Here is a 15,639-nt window from a genome sequence, read left to right as displayed (position 1 = left end):
CCACCCTGGAAGTGGGAAAATGTATCTCTTCTTATATAAAGCTATGCATGTCATAGTTCCTGGAAACATGAGTGCAAAAAATGTTGCATAATTCACAGCCTGATATATCAGGAAATCCCCTTGTACAGAAACCACTGGCTAGTCATCTGAGAGCACATGCTATGACGAATACAAAGAGTGACCTTCAAAGTGGGGTCTCCAGCCTGTACATAATGGCTGCCTTTCAGCTTCCCTTACAGGGTTCAGGTTGGAGAAGAGCCATAGCTCAGTGGAAAAGCTTCTAGGCCCCAGGTGCAATCCCAGGCATCTCCAGGTAGGGCTCAGAGAGAACCATGTCTGAAATCCCAGAGGGCTACTGGCTCTGTCAGAATACATAATACCGAGCAAGATGGACCAATAGTCCTACTTAGTGTCAGCTTCCTTCAGCCTGAAGACTTCCAGTTTTGACCAGGTCTTACTGGCTTCTGTACAAGGGGACTTTCCATAACTTATTGGATGCTGTGATGCATCAGGCTGTAAACTATGTAACTTTCTGTGCACGCATATTTTGCAGTTTCCAGGAAGTATACCATTAAGCTGCTTTGTTTGCTTATAAAACTTATTTCTGCTGACAGAAAGATGCAGAAACACAAATAAATAATCCTTGAAGGTAAACTGGTACTTCTGAGCATCTGTGGCTCCAGTGGAGAGGGTGCAATACTTGCACAGGAAAAGTGCACATTATCCAAGAGATCCCTAAGATGCAGAATATCAGAGGTCCCTGATTGTCAACCAAGGCAGATCTGCAGCCATGCTTCACAGACCACATCTATCTAAGACCACAATAATGGAATCCCAAAGAACCACAATTCATTCTTTGAGACTAGAATACCCAGTGGATTTAAGTGCAGCATATCATCCCTGGCTTGCCAATTGTTCATACTGACTTTCTGAAGCATTTGCTAATACCCTGTCCTTTAAAAATATACCGTATTTTTCACTCTATAAGACGCACCAGACCACAAGATGCACCTAGTTTTTGGAGGAGGAAAACAAGAAAAAAAATATTCTGAATCCCAGAAGCCAGAACAGCAAGAGGGATCGCTGTGCAGCGAAAGCAGCGATCCCTCTTGCTGTTCTGGCTTCTGGGATAGCTGCACAGCTTGCATTCGCTCCATAAAATGCACACACATTTCCCCTTACTTTTTAGGAGGGAAAAAGTGAGTCTTATAGAGCAAAAAATACGGTAATTGTTAAGTCTATCTTCTGAATGTGACCCTTAAAATGTTTGCTTCTTCCACTCGTTTAATCCTTCCCCCCTTTCATCTCCCATTGCTGGTAGAGAATTAAGCATTTTACTTTCCTCAAGTGTTATCTATAAGCTAGGTCAGGTGGAGTCCCTTCCACACTTCCAATCTCTGTGTATTCATCATCTGCCTCACAATGCAGCATTTTTGGGATTTAACTATGGCTCAGATTTATCTGCTCCCTTAAGCCACTATCTCCTCCTTACTCAGAACAGGACACCAGTGAACCAGACAGACATTAAGCGATTAAACAAGCAGAATATTTCCGTATCAGGCCCCGAGCAGGCACACTTGGCTAGTGGAGCTACAGCTATCCTATCTGTCCTGCTTATTGCTACAAGTCATCATTTTTCCATGCCTCTTGCTTGGTCTGTTTCTCTTCATCTTCCCTTTTCTTTAGCTTTTTTGTATGCATGGAATGTTCCTGCTGCTAAAATCCTATATGCCTCCTTTCTCATTTCAAAAAGCCTGTAAAAGCCAATCCTTTTTGCTTTGCCTCCTTAATTTTTACCTTCTATATTTTGCTTCATGTTTTTAAAGGCAAAGTAGTAATTACCAACTTTAGCAGCATGCAGATTTAAGAACGTTCCACCCTGCCTTAAGCAAATTACAACTCCTTCTGCACAGTCACATATTGTTCACCACCACCATATTCTCTTCCTTTGCCTCTGCCTGGTTTCAGTGTGAGCCAATTGGACAGAGACCTGCTGTTTTTAGTTTTTGCAAAGTATTAAATATTCTTTAAATCAGGAATGGAGAACCTGTGACTGTCCAGATGTTCAAACAAAATCTGGAGGGCCAAAGCTTCCCCATCCCGCCTTTAAACACACTGGCCTTGATCCAAAGGACTTTGTGCAAAGCAGTAGGTCACTTGCATGATGCCGCCTGCCTCTTTCAAAAAAAGAAACCCCCTCAAAAATAGATGTATAAATATATTCAGTTGCAGATGTTTTCAGTTATAAATGTATTAAGTCACAGGCAATACTTTAAAAGCACAAAATAGCCTTTTCTTTATTATTGCGTTCACAAAATATGGCTTGTTTTGCAAAAATCTATAAAAATTATTACTTAAAAAATCATGGAAAATATTGCAGTTCAACAGATACAATGTACTTCAGCTTTATAGGCGACATTCTCTTCTAATATACAGATGCACCCTAGGTTTTGTTTTCACATCCTCTTTTCCAATCACATACTTCTTTATAGAAATATACATATATAACAAAAGAAATAAATGCAGAATGTTTATGATCATGTTTGATCTCAGGAAGTCAGTGAGAGACAAGTCAGTTTTCCTACTTTGTAGAGAAACTTATTCATGAATACAGTATACATAGTCAGATAACATATTGCAGCACCTCCATATGCAACTATATTTTCTTAAGCTGCTAGATAAAAGGTGTTTAATTCCTTAATCATCAGTTTGCGGTGCTTTATTGTCCTATATTCATTGGGTTTCTAAGCAACCCTCCTCACCCGCTTTTTCTGAACACCAGGGCTTGAACCACCTTCATGCTGCTCTGATAATGCTGCTCTAATCTGACAGGGCTAATCATGCGCTTGGAAGGTAGTGTCTTAATAAGGACCACTGCCAGCCCGGGACATCCCATTGCTGACAACCCTCTCTATTTGGTGGGGGAGGGAAATGAGTTTGCCAGAAAATTCTGAGTTCAAAAATTTCCTGGAAATTAGGGTAATTCACATTGGGGATGGGGATGGGACTGAATTTGCATTGGAAAACTTTCTGATGCCCTAGATCTTTCTATTATGTTTGCCAAAAGACTATGTAATTTGTGATTTTGGTAAGATACCCATGTTACTGCATTTGAATTATGGAATAATATATTGTCCAGATATCTGTGCAAGTGTATCTGCTTTTAAAGAGCTGTAGGCATTCATGTGCTGAAGTTTCTAAAGTGTTGCCTGTTTTTATGACTAAGTTAATAAATAATATTTTTGTGCACATTTTTGTAACTTGTATATTGGTTATATATATTCGCCCAGAAAATGTTTGGGATATTTATAAATATATTTGTATGTATCGATAGGAACACTATAGTTTTGTAGTGCTTGTTACAAAGGTACTGTACATATGTCAGTCGTCTGCCTGTTACAGAAAGACCCTAAAGGAGATTTACTGAAATGTGTAGGGCAACTAATATGTATTTATCGGCATCTTAAGACATTATTCTGAGTCAGACCATTGGCTGCTCTGAGCTCTGAGTTTTTGTCTAGTTTGAAGAATGATAGCTCTCTAATGTTTCTCTCAGCAGAAATATTCCCAACTCTGCTGCTATTTTTATTTTAACACTTATAGAGTGCCTAACATTTTTCCAAACGCTGTACAGATATTACAAAAAAAAGATAAGACAGCTTGTAGCCGGCAAGCAGGGACTAACAAACATGATGCAAAAAAGAAAATGGAATGGAGAGTGAAGAGGGAAAGCAAGTGAATTCAGGAAGTTGGAACAGTGTGATCTTTCTAGCAAATGGGGGGGGGGGGAGAGCAAGCTCTTTGCAGCTGCTTCTTCTCTAGCTAATGGATAGAGAAACTTTAGTCTTTGTATAGTTAGAAAGTTGATACTACAGAGGGTGATACTACAGAGGGTGCGGTCTCCCAGTGGCCCTTGTTCAGATGGCGATGGCAGAGATCAAAGTGTGTTTCCCTTCAGTTGTGTAATCCCAGTGGTTTGAACCTGGGAATGTCTGCTTCAAACCTCATGCTCTTCCAGTGACCTATGGCCACTTGCCACAAGTTCCTGCAAAATACTCTTGGCACAAATTGTTCATATCAAGCTCTAAAATGTTACTTTTGGGCATCTAATCTTAAATTCTACTTCCTCAGTTTCTGATGACTTAAAACATTTATACACCTCACTCATTACGCTCATGCTCCAGTCTAATTGTGGCTTCTTTAAAGCAAAATGTTACAGGGGATAGATGTGGTAATTTAAACATCTGAATTACACCTCACAGACAAGACAGTCTTGTCTTGTCTCACACATTATAATTCACCCCCATTAGCATGCATAGCACTCAAGATTATTCCATAAACAAAAAGACAGGTATTTGCTCTCAAGAAATGTATGGCCTACCACAGAAGGAAGAGAAAATGTAGGAAGGAAATGTGAGCATGTAGATTTACTTACACCTGAAACTTGATTACAGTAAAGATTATGGGAATAATCCACGTGTCTCAGGGAAAAGATGGGATCTGGAAGATGAGAGAGAGTGCCCTATAGAAGATGGGAGTTCTAGGCACAGCTGGCAGTAAGAGAGCCACAAAGTCCATCTGCCTTAGGTGACCTTTGTAGCACAAAACACTTTCGATGGATTCTGTGAGGGATCCAGCAGAGTTGGGATCCAGCACTTCACATCCTGAAGTGATGTGAAATGTCACTTTGAGCAGAAGATTCTAGGGGGAAGTAAGGAGTGTGGTTTTTCTGTCTGAAGTTTTTCCACGTAGGATTAATAAAGATGAATAAAGATGCTGCTGCTGTAATTATACTTGGGTTTTTTATATTATTAATAGAATATTTTGCTTCAGCTAATTAATGTCTCTTGCTGGCAGTGTTATAGTCAAAACACCAGAGCTGAACTGTGCTCATTTCCTCCTTCCCACTGTATCACAGCAGCAGCCACCCATCAATTTAAATTCTCCATGAACAAGAGCAGAAGCATTAGATTTATTAATGGTATGGAACCAAATCTGAGCTATGCATAAGGAAGAAAAAGTACAGCAAGGAAGCTGTCTAAATACCAGGCACTTTGCATTTATTAAGGCATACTTGTATTTTGATTATATAAAATAGATGGAATCTGAAGCAGAGTAAATGAGACAGCATAGGCAAAGGTCAAATAATATTGGAGAGATTTAGTGCTTGATAATTTGCCAAAGTGTTCCATCTTATCTTTTTAAAAGTTATGCAGACACATTTCTGTAAGAAACAGTGATTTACTGTTTTGCTATTAAAACTTAAATTAAGAAACATAAAATCAAACGCTTCAACAACACACACTGAGACCATCTGCTTTATTTCAGAATCAAGACAGCTACAGAATATCATTCTGTTGCATTTTAAATAAATGTCATTTTAGAAGTTCAGAGTTCTTCAAAATTTTTCATCTGAGTTAATTGTTTAAAAAGCACTGGGAGAAAATGGAATTACTTCTGGGAAAGTTATGGAACTGAATACAGAAGGCATGCCTTGCTATTTGTATGTGAAGTTACTATGACCAAAGTATTTGTACACAACTGGGATTGTATCTTTGTGAAATATACCTGTGTTCATAGAGCTGGGAAGCTAGAGTGTGGATGTGTCAAGGTGGTAGCTCAGCTCACATAGACGGTGTTGTTAAAGATGGGAAGTCTTTTGAAAAACGGGATGGGGGGGGACTTGAATGCACAACTGTATAAATATAACACACTGCATGGGCCTTTCCTAAGGATAAGCATCTCTTTACAACGGACATATACACCATTTTAAAAAAGGTGGTCTCTTTCATCAGAACATTTCAGTTCTCCTGCAATCCCATAGTTCAAGAAGGCCCCTTCTTTCTATCTAACAGCTCTGACTGGCATTTATATGTCTGCTCAAGTAAACATTTGCCCTATGTGCTCAATAGAGAGCCAGTGTGGTATGGTGTTTAGAGGGCTGGACTGGGACCCGTGGGACCTGGGTTCAAATCCCCACTTGGTGATGTTGGGTCAGTACCTGCCGCTTGGACTAACCTACTTCACAAGTTGTTGTTGGGATTAATTGGGAGGGGAGAGAGGAAGAACCACCGTGAGCTCCTTGGAGTAAAATGTGGATATAAATAAATATATAAATGTATTATTAATTCTTCACTTTTACTTTAAGAGTCCCCAACCATGCTATTCAGCAGCTGTTAAATCCTCAGGCTCTCTTAATTATGCCGTTCTTATTTTTTAAAAAGCACTAATCCAACATTCTGAAATACATCCAGATATTTTTGCTTCTCAAAGGTAGACCTGCAGATTCTTCATTTAGCTTCGAACTTCCCCTCTGGGATTATAGCATTTGATGCAATCAGAGCCAGACGTGGCTTCTGTTCCACCCCCTCCACTTTCCCTATGGATATTCAAAGGAGCATCTTTTCACTCTAGCCGATAAACTACTGAAATCTCTTCCTCTTCCGAAAGCAGAAACTGATAAGATCCTTCCTAAAGTTTGTTTTTTAGGATGACGAAACTGTGTTTGCTCAGCTTTGCAAAGCGAGTGGCTTGGCAGCACAGATTCAAGATCTACATGGAAAACATGTTACCAAAAAGGGGGGGGGGGATCCATTCATCATTCCCACATCAGTACAAGTTATTTCCATAAGGAATCCTCCATAATTTTAACTGCTCATCTCATGTGCTGTTTACATAGATTTATTCAGCTGCTGGCACAGACTGATCACCTTCCAATATATTTTTGTAAGAAAACTGAGCCTTCCATCCAAGACTGCACCTTTCAATAAATGCTGTTTTTCACAGGCCTAATACAAAACAATCAGATTCCCACCCCTGCCCAAGTACTCTGGCTGAGGGCCAGGCCACTACACGTAGCTGCATGTAGCATTCCCCTGAGTCCCCCCTCCCCTTGTTATTTTAAAAAAAGCAAAACAAACTAATAAGCAAAATAAGCTTTGGCAGTCCCCTATCTGAAGTGAAAGAACAATGGGAAAGAGTGCTTAAAAGTTTTCCTCTCAAAACTGCTCCCCGAGGGGGACCCCATTAGAGCAATGTTACATGCATGAGCATGACTGGTAAAATAATATGGCACAAGCACACTACAAATACGATCTCCCTTGTCCAAGTACAAAACATAACTAAATGCAAATGAATGGCAGTCGAGCCACAGAGGTAAGGTACTGCACAATATCAGGATCCTACCCTTTGTCTCTAAGGGCGTTATGCTCAGGATGCTTTTATTTCAATTGGGCTTTCCGCTGATGATTAGGGACCCATATCCAACTACATATATATAAGCTCGCTTTTAAGAAATCCTACAAAAGTAAACAACAGTTTCCAGGAAAATAAGTCTGCAAATGTTTTCTTGGGAATGTTCCTGCTTACATGTTTATGTTCCAAGACTTAAATACATCACACCAGGCACAGAAGCAACCCATTGTAAGCAGTGCTTTCTGAATCTAGTTCTGCTCTAATAGACCAGAAAAATGAAAAGTACTTTTTGAAGGTGACATTTGGAAGAACAGATTGGATGTCCGCATTCCATATAACTGTAAAAAGAGAGAATTAATGCCTGCGTACCTTACAGGGGTGTTTCCAGGTGCTGTGAGATGCTTTTAATGTGATTTACAGTTTGGCAAGAACTACAAAGCATAAGTTGTTTTACTATTAAAATTTCCCATGTTGTAAAAAAAAAAAAAATACCACTGTGGTCAGGTACATTTTAATTATGTCTCCTTTGTTATATCACCACACTGCCTGATCTTCTCTCTTTTTTTTTTTGTCCAAATCTATTAGACATCAGAACAATTCTTAACTGGTTCAGTGTGTCTGGGAAGAAATTTAGTCCATGAGAGAGAAAGATGGGTGGGTGGAAGAGGCCAAGAAGAGGAATGGAAGGTTAACAGGTTATTAAGACAATGGTGACAGACAGAAATTGGCAAGGGACTAGAACAAATTGTCTTAAAGAGACCATAGGCTGGGACTGACAGCAAGCAGAAAAAAGTTACATAATATGCACAGAACAATCAGTCACACAATCTTCTTTTGAATTGGTATGGAATAATGCAACTAATCAACAATAACCTTTCCCAGTCACCACCAAGTAACCTCTGCCACTGCCCAAAGTGATACCTGCTGATGTTTCTTTAAATTTTTCACTGGTCTTCTTCTTCCGCCACTTCCATGGTTTGAAGATTTTGCCAATAGTAGAAAGTTTGCCTTTCCTCTTGAAAGAAGGACTTCGGGATGCTGGGTTTGCCCCATCTGAGTTTGCAATTGATGTCTTGTCTATCCCATCAACTATATATATAAAAACAAACAAACCAGCAAGCAGCATGTTAGGTTACCAAAACCTGTAGAACAACAGCCATTTTAAAAAACATGCAAAATAATGAGGAGAAAAATAGCAGCCACTTCACAGTATGAGGCAATATACATTTAACACATTCTAAATAACTTCAGACATACCTAACAATGAAAATGTGATTAAGTATCACAAAATATGTGTAAGTACATTCTAGTTCAGAACTGTAAAAGATAACGGCAAACGCTGAACCAGCACTCTGAATAAATCCAGAACCCAAGCAGCCTTCCAGATATGCTAACATCAAACTTTCAGCATTATGTTGTAAACAGCAAGGTCTAACATAATTAATATTCAAATCAAAGCTGCCATTCTTAGTACTCCAGGTACCACATGCTGCTCCAAAGTGCCACAAGTGTCACATTGTCTACTGCCCCACTTTTATGGTGAGCCCATTAAAAAGCAACAAACAAATATGAAATGTGAGGCACACAAAGAAATGTCAAACATGGAGGATGGACAATATAACTACAAAATGTAGATACAAGTTCAAAGTAACATGGCTGTCATTAAAAGCACTTGTAGATCCTAAGAAAAATATCTATTTCCAAGTTTAGCATAATTTTACATTTTCCAGATTTCAGTTGTTCCCTAAAAGCAATCCAGGATTCAAAAGCACTGAAGTGTGCTTGATTTTCTCTGAGTTGTACCTACAGAATCTACAATTAACTTTTATTACATGGACTACAAGTGACGAAGGAATGCTATCATTTTTATTGTCTGTGATCAGTACACTTAGGTAATGTAAAGAGCACAAGCCCCTTTGCTCTTTAGACCTCATCGTTTTAAAAAAACTCTCTCCTTCCTTCTCTAGAACCCTCATGACTCAGACATCCTCTTTACTGCTGTACTGTTACACAGGATATTTTTAGGCAATCCATCCTGTGCATATTGTCATTATTTTTCACCAGACAATGCTATTCAGCTTCTCACAAAAGCAGCCTAATAGCTATGTATGCAGATAACAGTTTTGATGAAGGAATGACAAGCATAGGTCAGTGATAAGCTGCAGAGGCCAGGAATATCTATAGTTATTATTTTATCATTTGTTTATATAGCACTTCTAATATGCACCACACTTGACAAACAGGATAGAGCACAGAATGTCCAGCTGAGAACAGAGAAGGGAGAAAAGCAGGGGCACAACACAGCAGCAGAGGCCAGAAGGAGCAGCAGCTAAGAGACAGTCACAAGAGCAATGCAGGAAGGACTACACATTGTTTAGCAACTTCCTACATAGGTACATTGGAACTGAACCTGTTATCAGCCACATTTGCTCTCCACCTATCTACACACATCTCTCCAACTAGTATCAGAGGGTCACAAGTTTGTTAAACCTTCAGATCATTTTGTTTTATTATGCTGTTATTTCACAGGCAGTCTCACCAGGCCCTAACAAAATATTAATTCATGGTGCCCAAGGCCTGGTTCATATATTCGTTTCACCTGATTTCTCTACACTTACCTTAACATATACCTATGTCTCAATGCAGTCTTCCCATCCCATATCCCTGTCCTCCCATTCCTTGTCACGGCTGGTCCATGGAATGCCCATGCACCTCAGGAAAAGCAGCGAAACACAGGGTTCTGTTATGCCTATATGGATCATTCCACATGCAGGCAACTGCACTGGCAGTGGGCTGGATCAAACTCTGTGATAAAATATGAAAGTTCTCTCTGTGGTGGCTCGTTCACAAATGCAATTCATCACTTGATTTATAGTAATGAAGTCAGGAATGTGCATTTTGCATCAACCCTAATGCAGCTTAACCAACATATTCACAGAACTTCATACTGTTCCAGTTTAGCAACAAGAACAACTCATAGTCTTAGTTTGCATACACAATGGTACCTCGGGTTACAAACGCTTCGGGTTACAAATGCTTCGGGTTACAGACTCCGCTAACTCAGAAGTAGTACCTTGGGTTGAGAACTTTACCTCAGGATGAGAACAGAAATTGCGCGGCGGCAGTGGGAGGCCCCATTAGCTAAAGTGGTACCTCAGGTTAAGAACAGTTTCAGGTTAAGAACGGACCTCCAGAACGAATTAAGTTCTTAACCAGAGGTACCACTGTAGCACTAAACTATGGTTTAGTCACTAAGCCAGGGATACAAGGATAAGCTGAAGTGAGCCTCAGGCTCATGTGCCTCCCAGCCTAACTCCACCTCTGGTGTGGCTACAAGGAGACTGGAAGCTTCTGCTTCCATTTTTGATTAATGCTCAATGGAGGTGATTTAGCTTTGGAAACAAAACAGCTTCATAAACTTAGGTTTTGAAGTTGACTCAGTTTCAATTAACTATTGCTGAGACATCCAGGTTGAGACCATAGCTGTCAAGTGTCCCTTATTTGAAGGGACAGTCCCTTATTCTAGCGCCATGTCCCACTGCTGTCCCTTATTGATGGATGTCCCTTAAATGTCCCTTAAATGATGTCACTTAAATTTCAAAGGAAGCAGCTCCTCTCCCTCCCTCCCTGCGGCCAGGGAGAAGGGAGGGTCCAACTGTGTTGCTTGGCTGTGTTGCTCACCCAATAAGAAGTCTAAGAACGACTGGGGGTGGAGCTTGCATGCCTTGTGTGTGGCTAGTTAATGCAAGCTGAGGATTTTTTTGAATGCTGGATGCCATTTTGTTGCACGTGCTGCTGCAAATTTTGCAGTGCAAAGCCAGGCCGGGTAGCCATCTTAAGTTGAGGCTGCATAGGCCTTGTGGTGCATGTGATTCAGATTCTATTCAGTTGAACCTCTGGTTACAAAGTTGGTTGGACAGTGTTCTCGAAGCTACCCAGCATGAGTTTGACCAGACTGCAGGAGAACAGGAAGACTGGAGTGCCTGGAACAGGTGAGGCTGCAGGTCTCTTATTTTGGCTGCTGGTCCCTTATTTTCAAGGTTGCTGGTCCCTTATTTTCAAATCTGTAAGTTGACAGCTATGGTTGAGACATTATGACAAACTGCAATATTGTAAACCACCCTGCGATCCTTGGATGAAGGGTCGTAAATGACTCAAAATAGTCTAACATAGAAGTGAAAGCTTCTAAACTCTTCCTTGGAGTTATGGAAGAGATAGTGGGGAGAGCAAAAGCTCAAGAGTCACTTGCCATTATATGCGAACACAGCCACATAGTTTCTCACAGAGCATCCGAGTTTAAATTATATTTTTGTTCCTATCTCCAGAACAAACCTCTACAGAGTTTTATTAGAGAAAGCATTGCTATATACAAGTTGCAGAGAACCCCCTTGCCCATTTTGTTTTCCGGGACTGAAGAGGAAAAAGAAATATAGCTAACTTGTAATGGGTAGAGTTATACAAAAGATAAGGCTGTACTGTACTTCAAGAGCAGATCAGCACTACTGGCTTCCATGCATTTTTCTTCACCTCACTATACAACTGTTAACTTCAGGAAGTTCTTTGAGCTAAGTGTTCTGACAGCATTTTAATTAAAGGAAAGGGAAAAGGTTGAGTATTAATGTGGGTGGTTGAATAGTAGTTTCCAGATGGGGCTGCCAATGCTGAAAAATGTTAATTAGGCCTCCTGCTAGAGAAGAGATTAAAAATGTAGGTAGCAGTGCTTGCAAATGAACCCTGATTTCTGCCGTAATATTGAGAAGGCGGGTAGAGAAGATCCTCTCATCTTTCTTGGGTTTATGATATAAAGATGGGGTCTCAACACACACACACACATTCTGTTAAATATTATGATTTTTAACCCTGAAATAGTTCACTGAAAAAACCAACACATTTTACCATAGCAGTGTTCGCTCTTTCAGAGTTCAGAAATGATTTCACAGGATTAATTTTTATGCTTTATATCTTCAGTACACATGGATTATTTTTTTTCTTCACATATATATTATATGTATATATATATATTCCCTCCCTTGCTGATTTTCTCTCCTACTTACTCACCCCTCCCCCACAATATTCCTTGTGAAATCTGGAAACGTTGCTTAACTGCCAAGATAAACCTTTCTGTATGCAACATGCCCTCCTGACTGTTTCAGGAGACATATTCACATGAATAATGTAACATGTGATCCATGGACACAACTATGGCTTGATGCCCAGAGAGGGAGCCATGTCTGTTCTAACAATAATAACAAGTCTTGTGCCACCTTGTACAACCCTTAAAGATTAAGGGTTTTGTCAATAGAACTTAAATCCCACTTAAGACCAACCCTAATAAATGTATTCTGGATTAAGCTGGGGTTGCAATATTTCAAGCAGTGAAAATCCGGACAGAAAAGTTGTTGAGCTTTTCTTAGCTGAACTCTTCTTTTTTCTTCCTTTTTTTTTTTTTTTTTTTTTTTTGCAAAATGCAGAATTCTGGATATGTCCAGGAAATCCCAGATGTACGGCAACCCTAATTAAGCTTTTGTAGGCTGGATGTAACTGGAATAGTCAGAATTGCAGTCAAAATGGAAACTGAAGCCAAAATATCTGCAAAGTCACACATAACATTCTTCATGCATTTGTATCCCCAGGGTTTGCTGGGATATGGAGAAAAGTCCTGACCACATGAACTAGCCTTCTGCCTAATTCCTTTAAGAGTTTCCCCCCTCCCACCACATCATTTGTAACCTGCCAACCTTTTAACCTGCTTAGGTCTAAAAAGAACCCAAAATAGTGCTGAATCAATAGGTATTTGTAATAAACCACAACAGCGTGATTTTTTTATATATACATCTTTCAGCAGTACAACACTAATAATGAAGACTAGATATAAAGAAATGAAACCAAAAACGATACAGAAAAATGCTCTTGTTTGAAAAGCAGAATGTGAAAACCAGCATTTTCATTCTTTTACCAATAAAAGGAGAAACTAAGAGAGCAAAGCACAGTGTTTATGTATCTTGATTTGGCAGGACATAGATGACATCTCCTCCTCCCGTCAGTTCAACTCATAGTGGTTCTGTGTTTAGCCCAGATCACTTGGTCTCTTCCTGAACTGGCTGACATCCCAGGAAAGTTAAAGCCAGCAACAGTTGCGCAGAAGGAAAGACTTTGGATGCTCCCCCTCAATTGAACTAAGGGCAGACTCTGACCAGTAACTCATAGGAAGCACTGTAATGTGGCTCAGGAGAGTTTAAAGTGTTTTTTGGACTTTCAAGAGAGGACCTAGAGGAACACCACACATTTTCTTTGCATTACAGGAATGCAGTGTCTACCAGAAGCTGAGGCTTTTTATCATTTGTTTCCTGCAGCTTAACATCAATTTGTCCCTCTCCTTATAAATTCTTAATTCTATAGTTCCGAGAATGTACAGGAAGCTAGAAATGGCTCTGTTCCAGTCACTAGCAACAGGTGAATTAGTCTGCTCACATCAATCCTGCGTGAGTCTTATATTTGCATCCCTGCAATTTGCAGCCAGTGGTTTAAGGCCTGCCATCTGGTGCACCAGAAACAAGTCAGCTTCATCTTACGCATGACAGCGCTTTAGGTATTTGAAGACCACTGTAATGTTTCTCCTTAATCTTCCTTGGAGGTTTTTAAACAGAGGGGGGGAGGCATCTGCCAGGGATCCTTTAGCTGTGATTGCTGCACTGCAGGGGCTGGACTAGGTGACCCTTGGGATTCTTTCCAACTTTACAATTCTGTAGTTCTATGATTCTCTTCTCCAGGATCAACATATTAAACTCTTTCAACTAAGATATAGCTTCCAGACCCCCCATTACTCTGAGTGTTCCCACAGGGACTTATTCCAGTTTGTCCAGGTACTTCTTAAAATTTAGTACCCAGAACTGAGTACTAGCACTCTAAAGGTGCCCCAACAAGCCAAAGTGTTCATATCCAAGGAGGGAAAGCCGCAACAGTTCAAATCACAAGTCCAGTTATTAAAATAATTGTTTCATTCCTTAAAACCACTGTTCACAGTACAAAATTAATTGCCCAACAGAGTTCCCTCTCCCAAATCAGCTTAACACATTATTCAGATTAAATGGGATAATCAATCTTGTTGCTAGCCTGCTGGTGGTTACTCTTTAATAGCAATCACAGCTAAAGTAATTCTAAATCTGATTCACATTTATTGGGTAAAATGTTGTTAAAGAGTTGTGGACAGCAGATTTTTGTTAAAACAAATCAACTGATGATGGACAAAAGATCCAAAATATGGTTAGGTATCTTCAAAAATGTATCCAATGTTAAAAATCTGCTACCTTGGATGGATATTGATGTATTTGCCACGTGACATTCCAAATCAGAAGCACAGCATCTAGAGGTGGAATATTAGATGTAACGTGGTGCTTTCAGCCATGCTTTTTTTCATTAAAAAGTCTAGGACAGGGCTGCAAGTGGTATCTAAAAGAACCAAGCTTCAAAGTTCTCATGAGAACCCACTCAGCCACAATTTCCATGTAAACTCTTATGCCTACGGAAGCAAGATTGAAGCCCAAAAATGTATTACACCACTTCTGGTGGTTCCCCGCATCCCCAAGCCTCAGTTGACCTTCACTAGAGACCAAGCCTTTAGTACAGCAGGCGCTGCCTTGTGGAACTCCCTACCAGAAGCGCTTCAGCAGGAACCATCCCTTCCTTCTTTCAGATGCTTTCTGAGAACTATATTGTTTGAGGCCTTTGCAATATAAAATGTTCTCTTTTTAACCAATCAGTGGATTGGATGCTTTTTTGCCGATTTTATTCTTCTATGTTGTAAACGCACCTTGATATATTTTTATGAACGTGTGGATTATAATAAACAAAATATTATAAACATCAATTTAATGGTTGACAATTGACTATGGGGTTTTCATAATTCATAGTTTCAGAGCAGTCGTATCACTGAACCAGGTGCAACGTAATTCCAAACCTACTGTACTTTAATCAAGTAAAGGACCCCTGACAGTTAAGTCCAGTCGCAGAAGACTCTGGGGTTGCGGCACTCATCTCACTTTACAGGCCGAGGGAGCCAGTGTTTGTCCGCAGACAGTTTTTCCTGGTCATGTGGCCAGCATGATTAAGCCGCTTCTGGCGCAATGGAACACCAAAACCAGAGCAGCGCACGGAAACGCCGTTTACCTTCCCACCGGAGCGGTACCTATTTATCTACTTGCACTGTTTGGCGTGCTTTCGAACTGCTAGGTTGGCAGGAGCTGGGACCGAGCAACAGGAGCTCACCCTGTTGTGGGGATTCGAACTGCCAACCTTCTGATCGGCAAGCCCAAGAGGCTCTGTGGTTTAGACCACAGCGCCACACGCATCCCTAACTTTAATCCATAATATGCAGTCTAATCCTGTTTTGTCATAAAAGATGGCTGCTGCAGTGGCTGTGGCTGCACTAGCACCAACGGGTCAATT

General features: G+C 40.3%; 1 protein-coding gene across 4 annotated transcripts in view; it reads right to left on the bottom strand.

The window, feature by feature from the left end:
- The window catches only part of PHACTR2 (phosphatase and actin regulator 2), a 68,122-nt gene that overhangs the window by 25,690 nt on the left and 26,793 nt on the right, over nt 1–15,639 (bottom strand). For all 4 annotated transcript variants that reach the window (XM_083731669.1, XM_083731671.1, XM_083731672.1 and 1 more), the window contains exon 2: nt 8,116–8,283. In XM_083731669.1, the coding sequence (XP_083587795.1) occupies nt 8,116–8,283 (168 nt within the window). The remainder of the gene's footprint in view (nt 1–8,115; nt 8,284–15,639) is intronic.

The sequence above is a fragment of the Podarcis gaigeae genome (assembly GCF_964106915.1).
Source record: "Podarcis gaigeae genome assembly, chromosome: 3".
Taxonomy (NCBI): domain Eukaryota; kingdom Metazoa; phylum Chordata; class Lepidosauria; order Squamata; family Lacertidae; genus Podarcis; species Podarcis gaigeae.
Note: the sequence above shows the minus strand (reverse complement) of the source record. Positions and strands in the feature narration are given on the sequence as shown.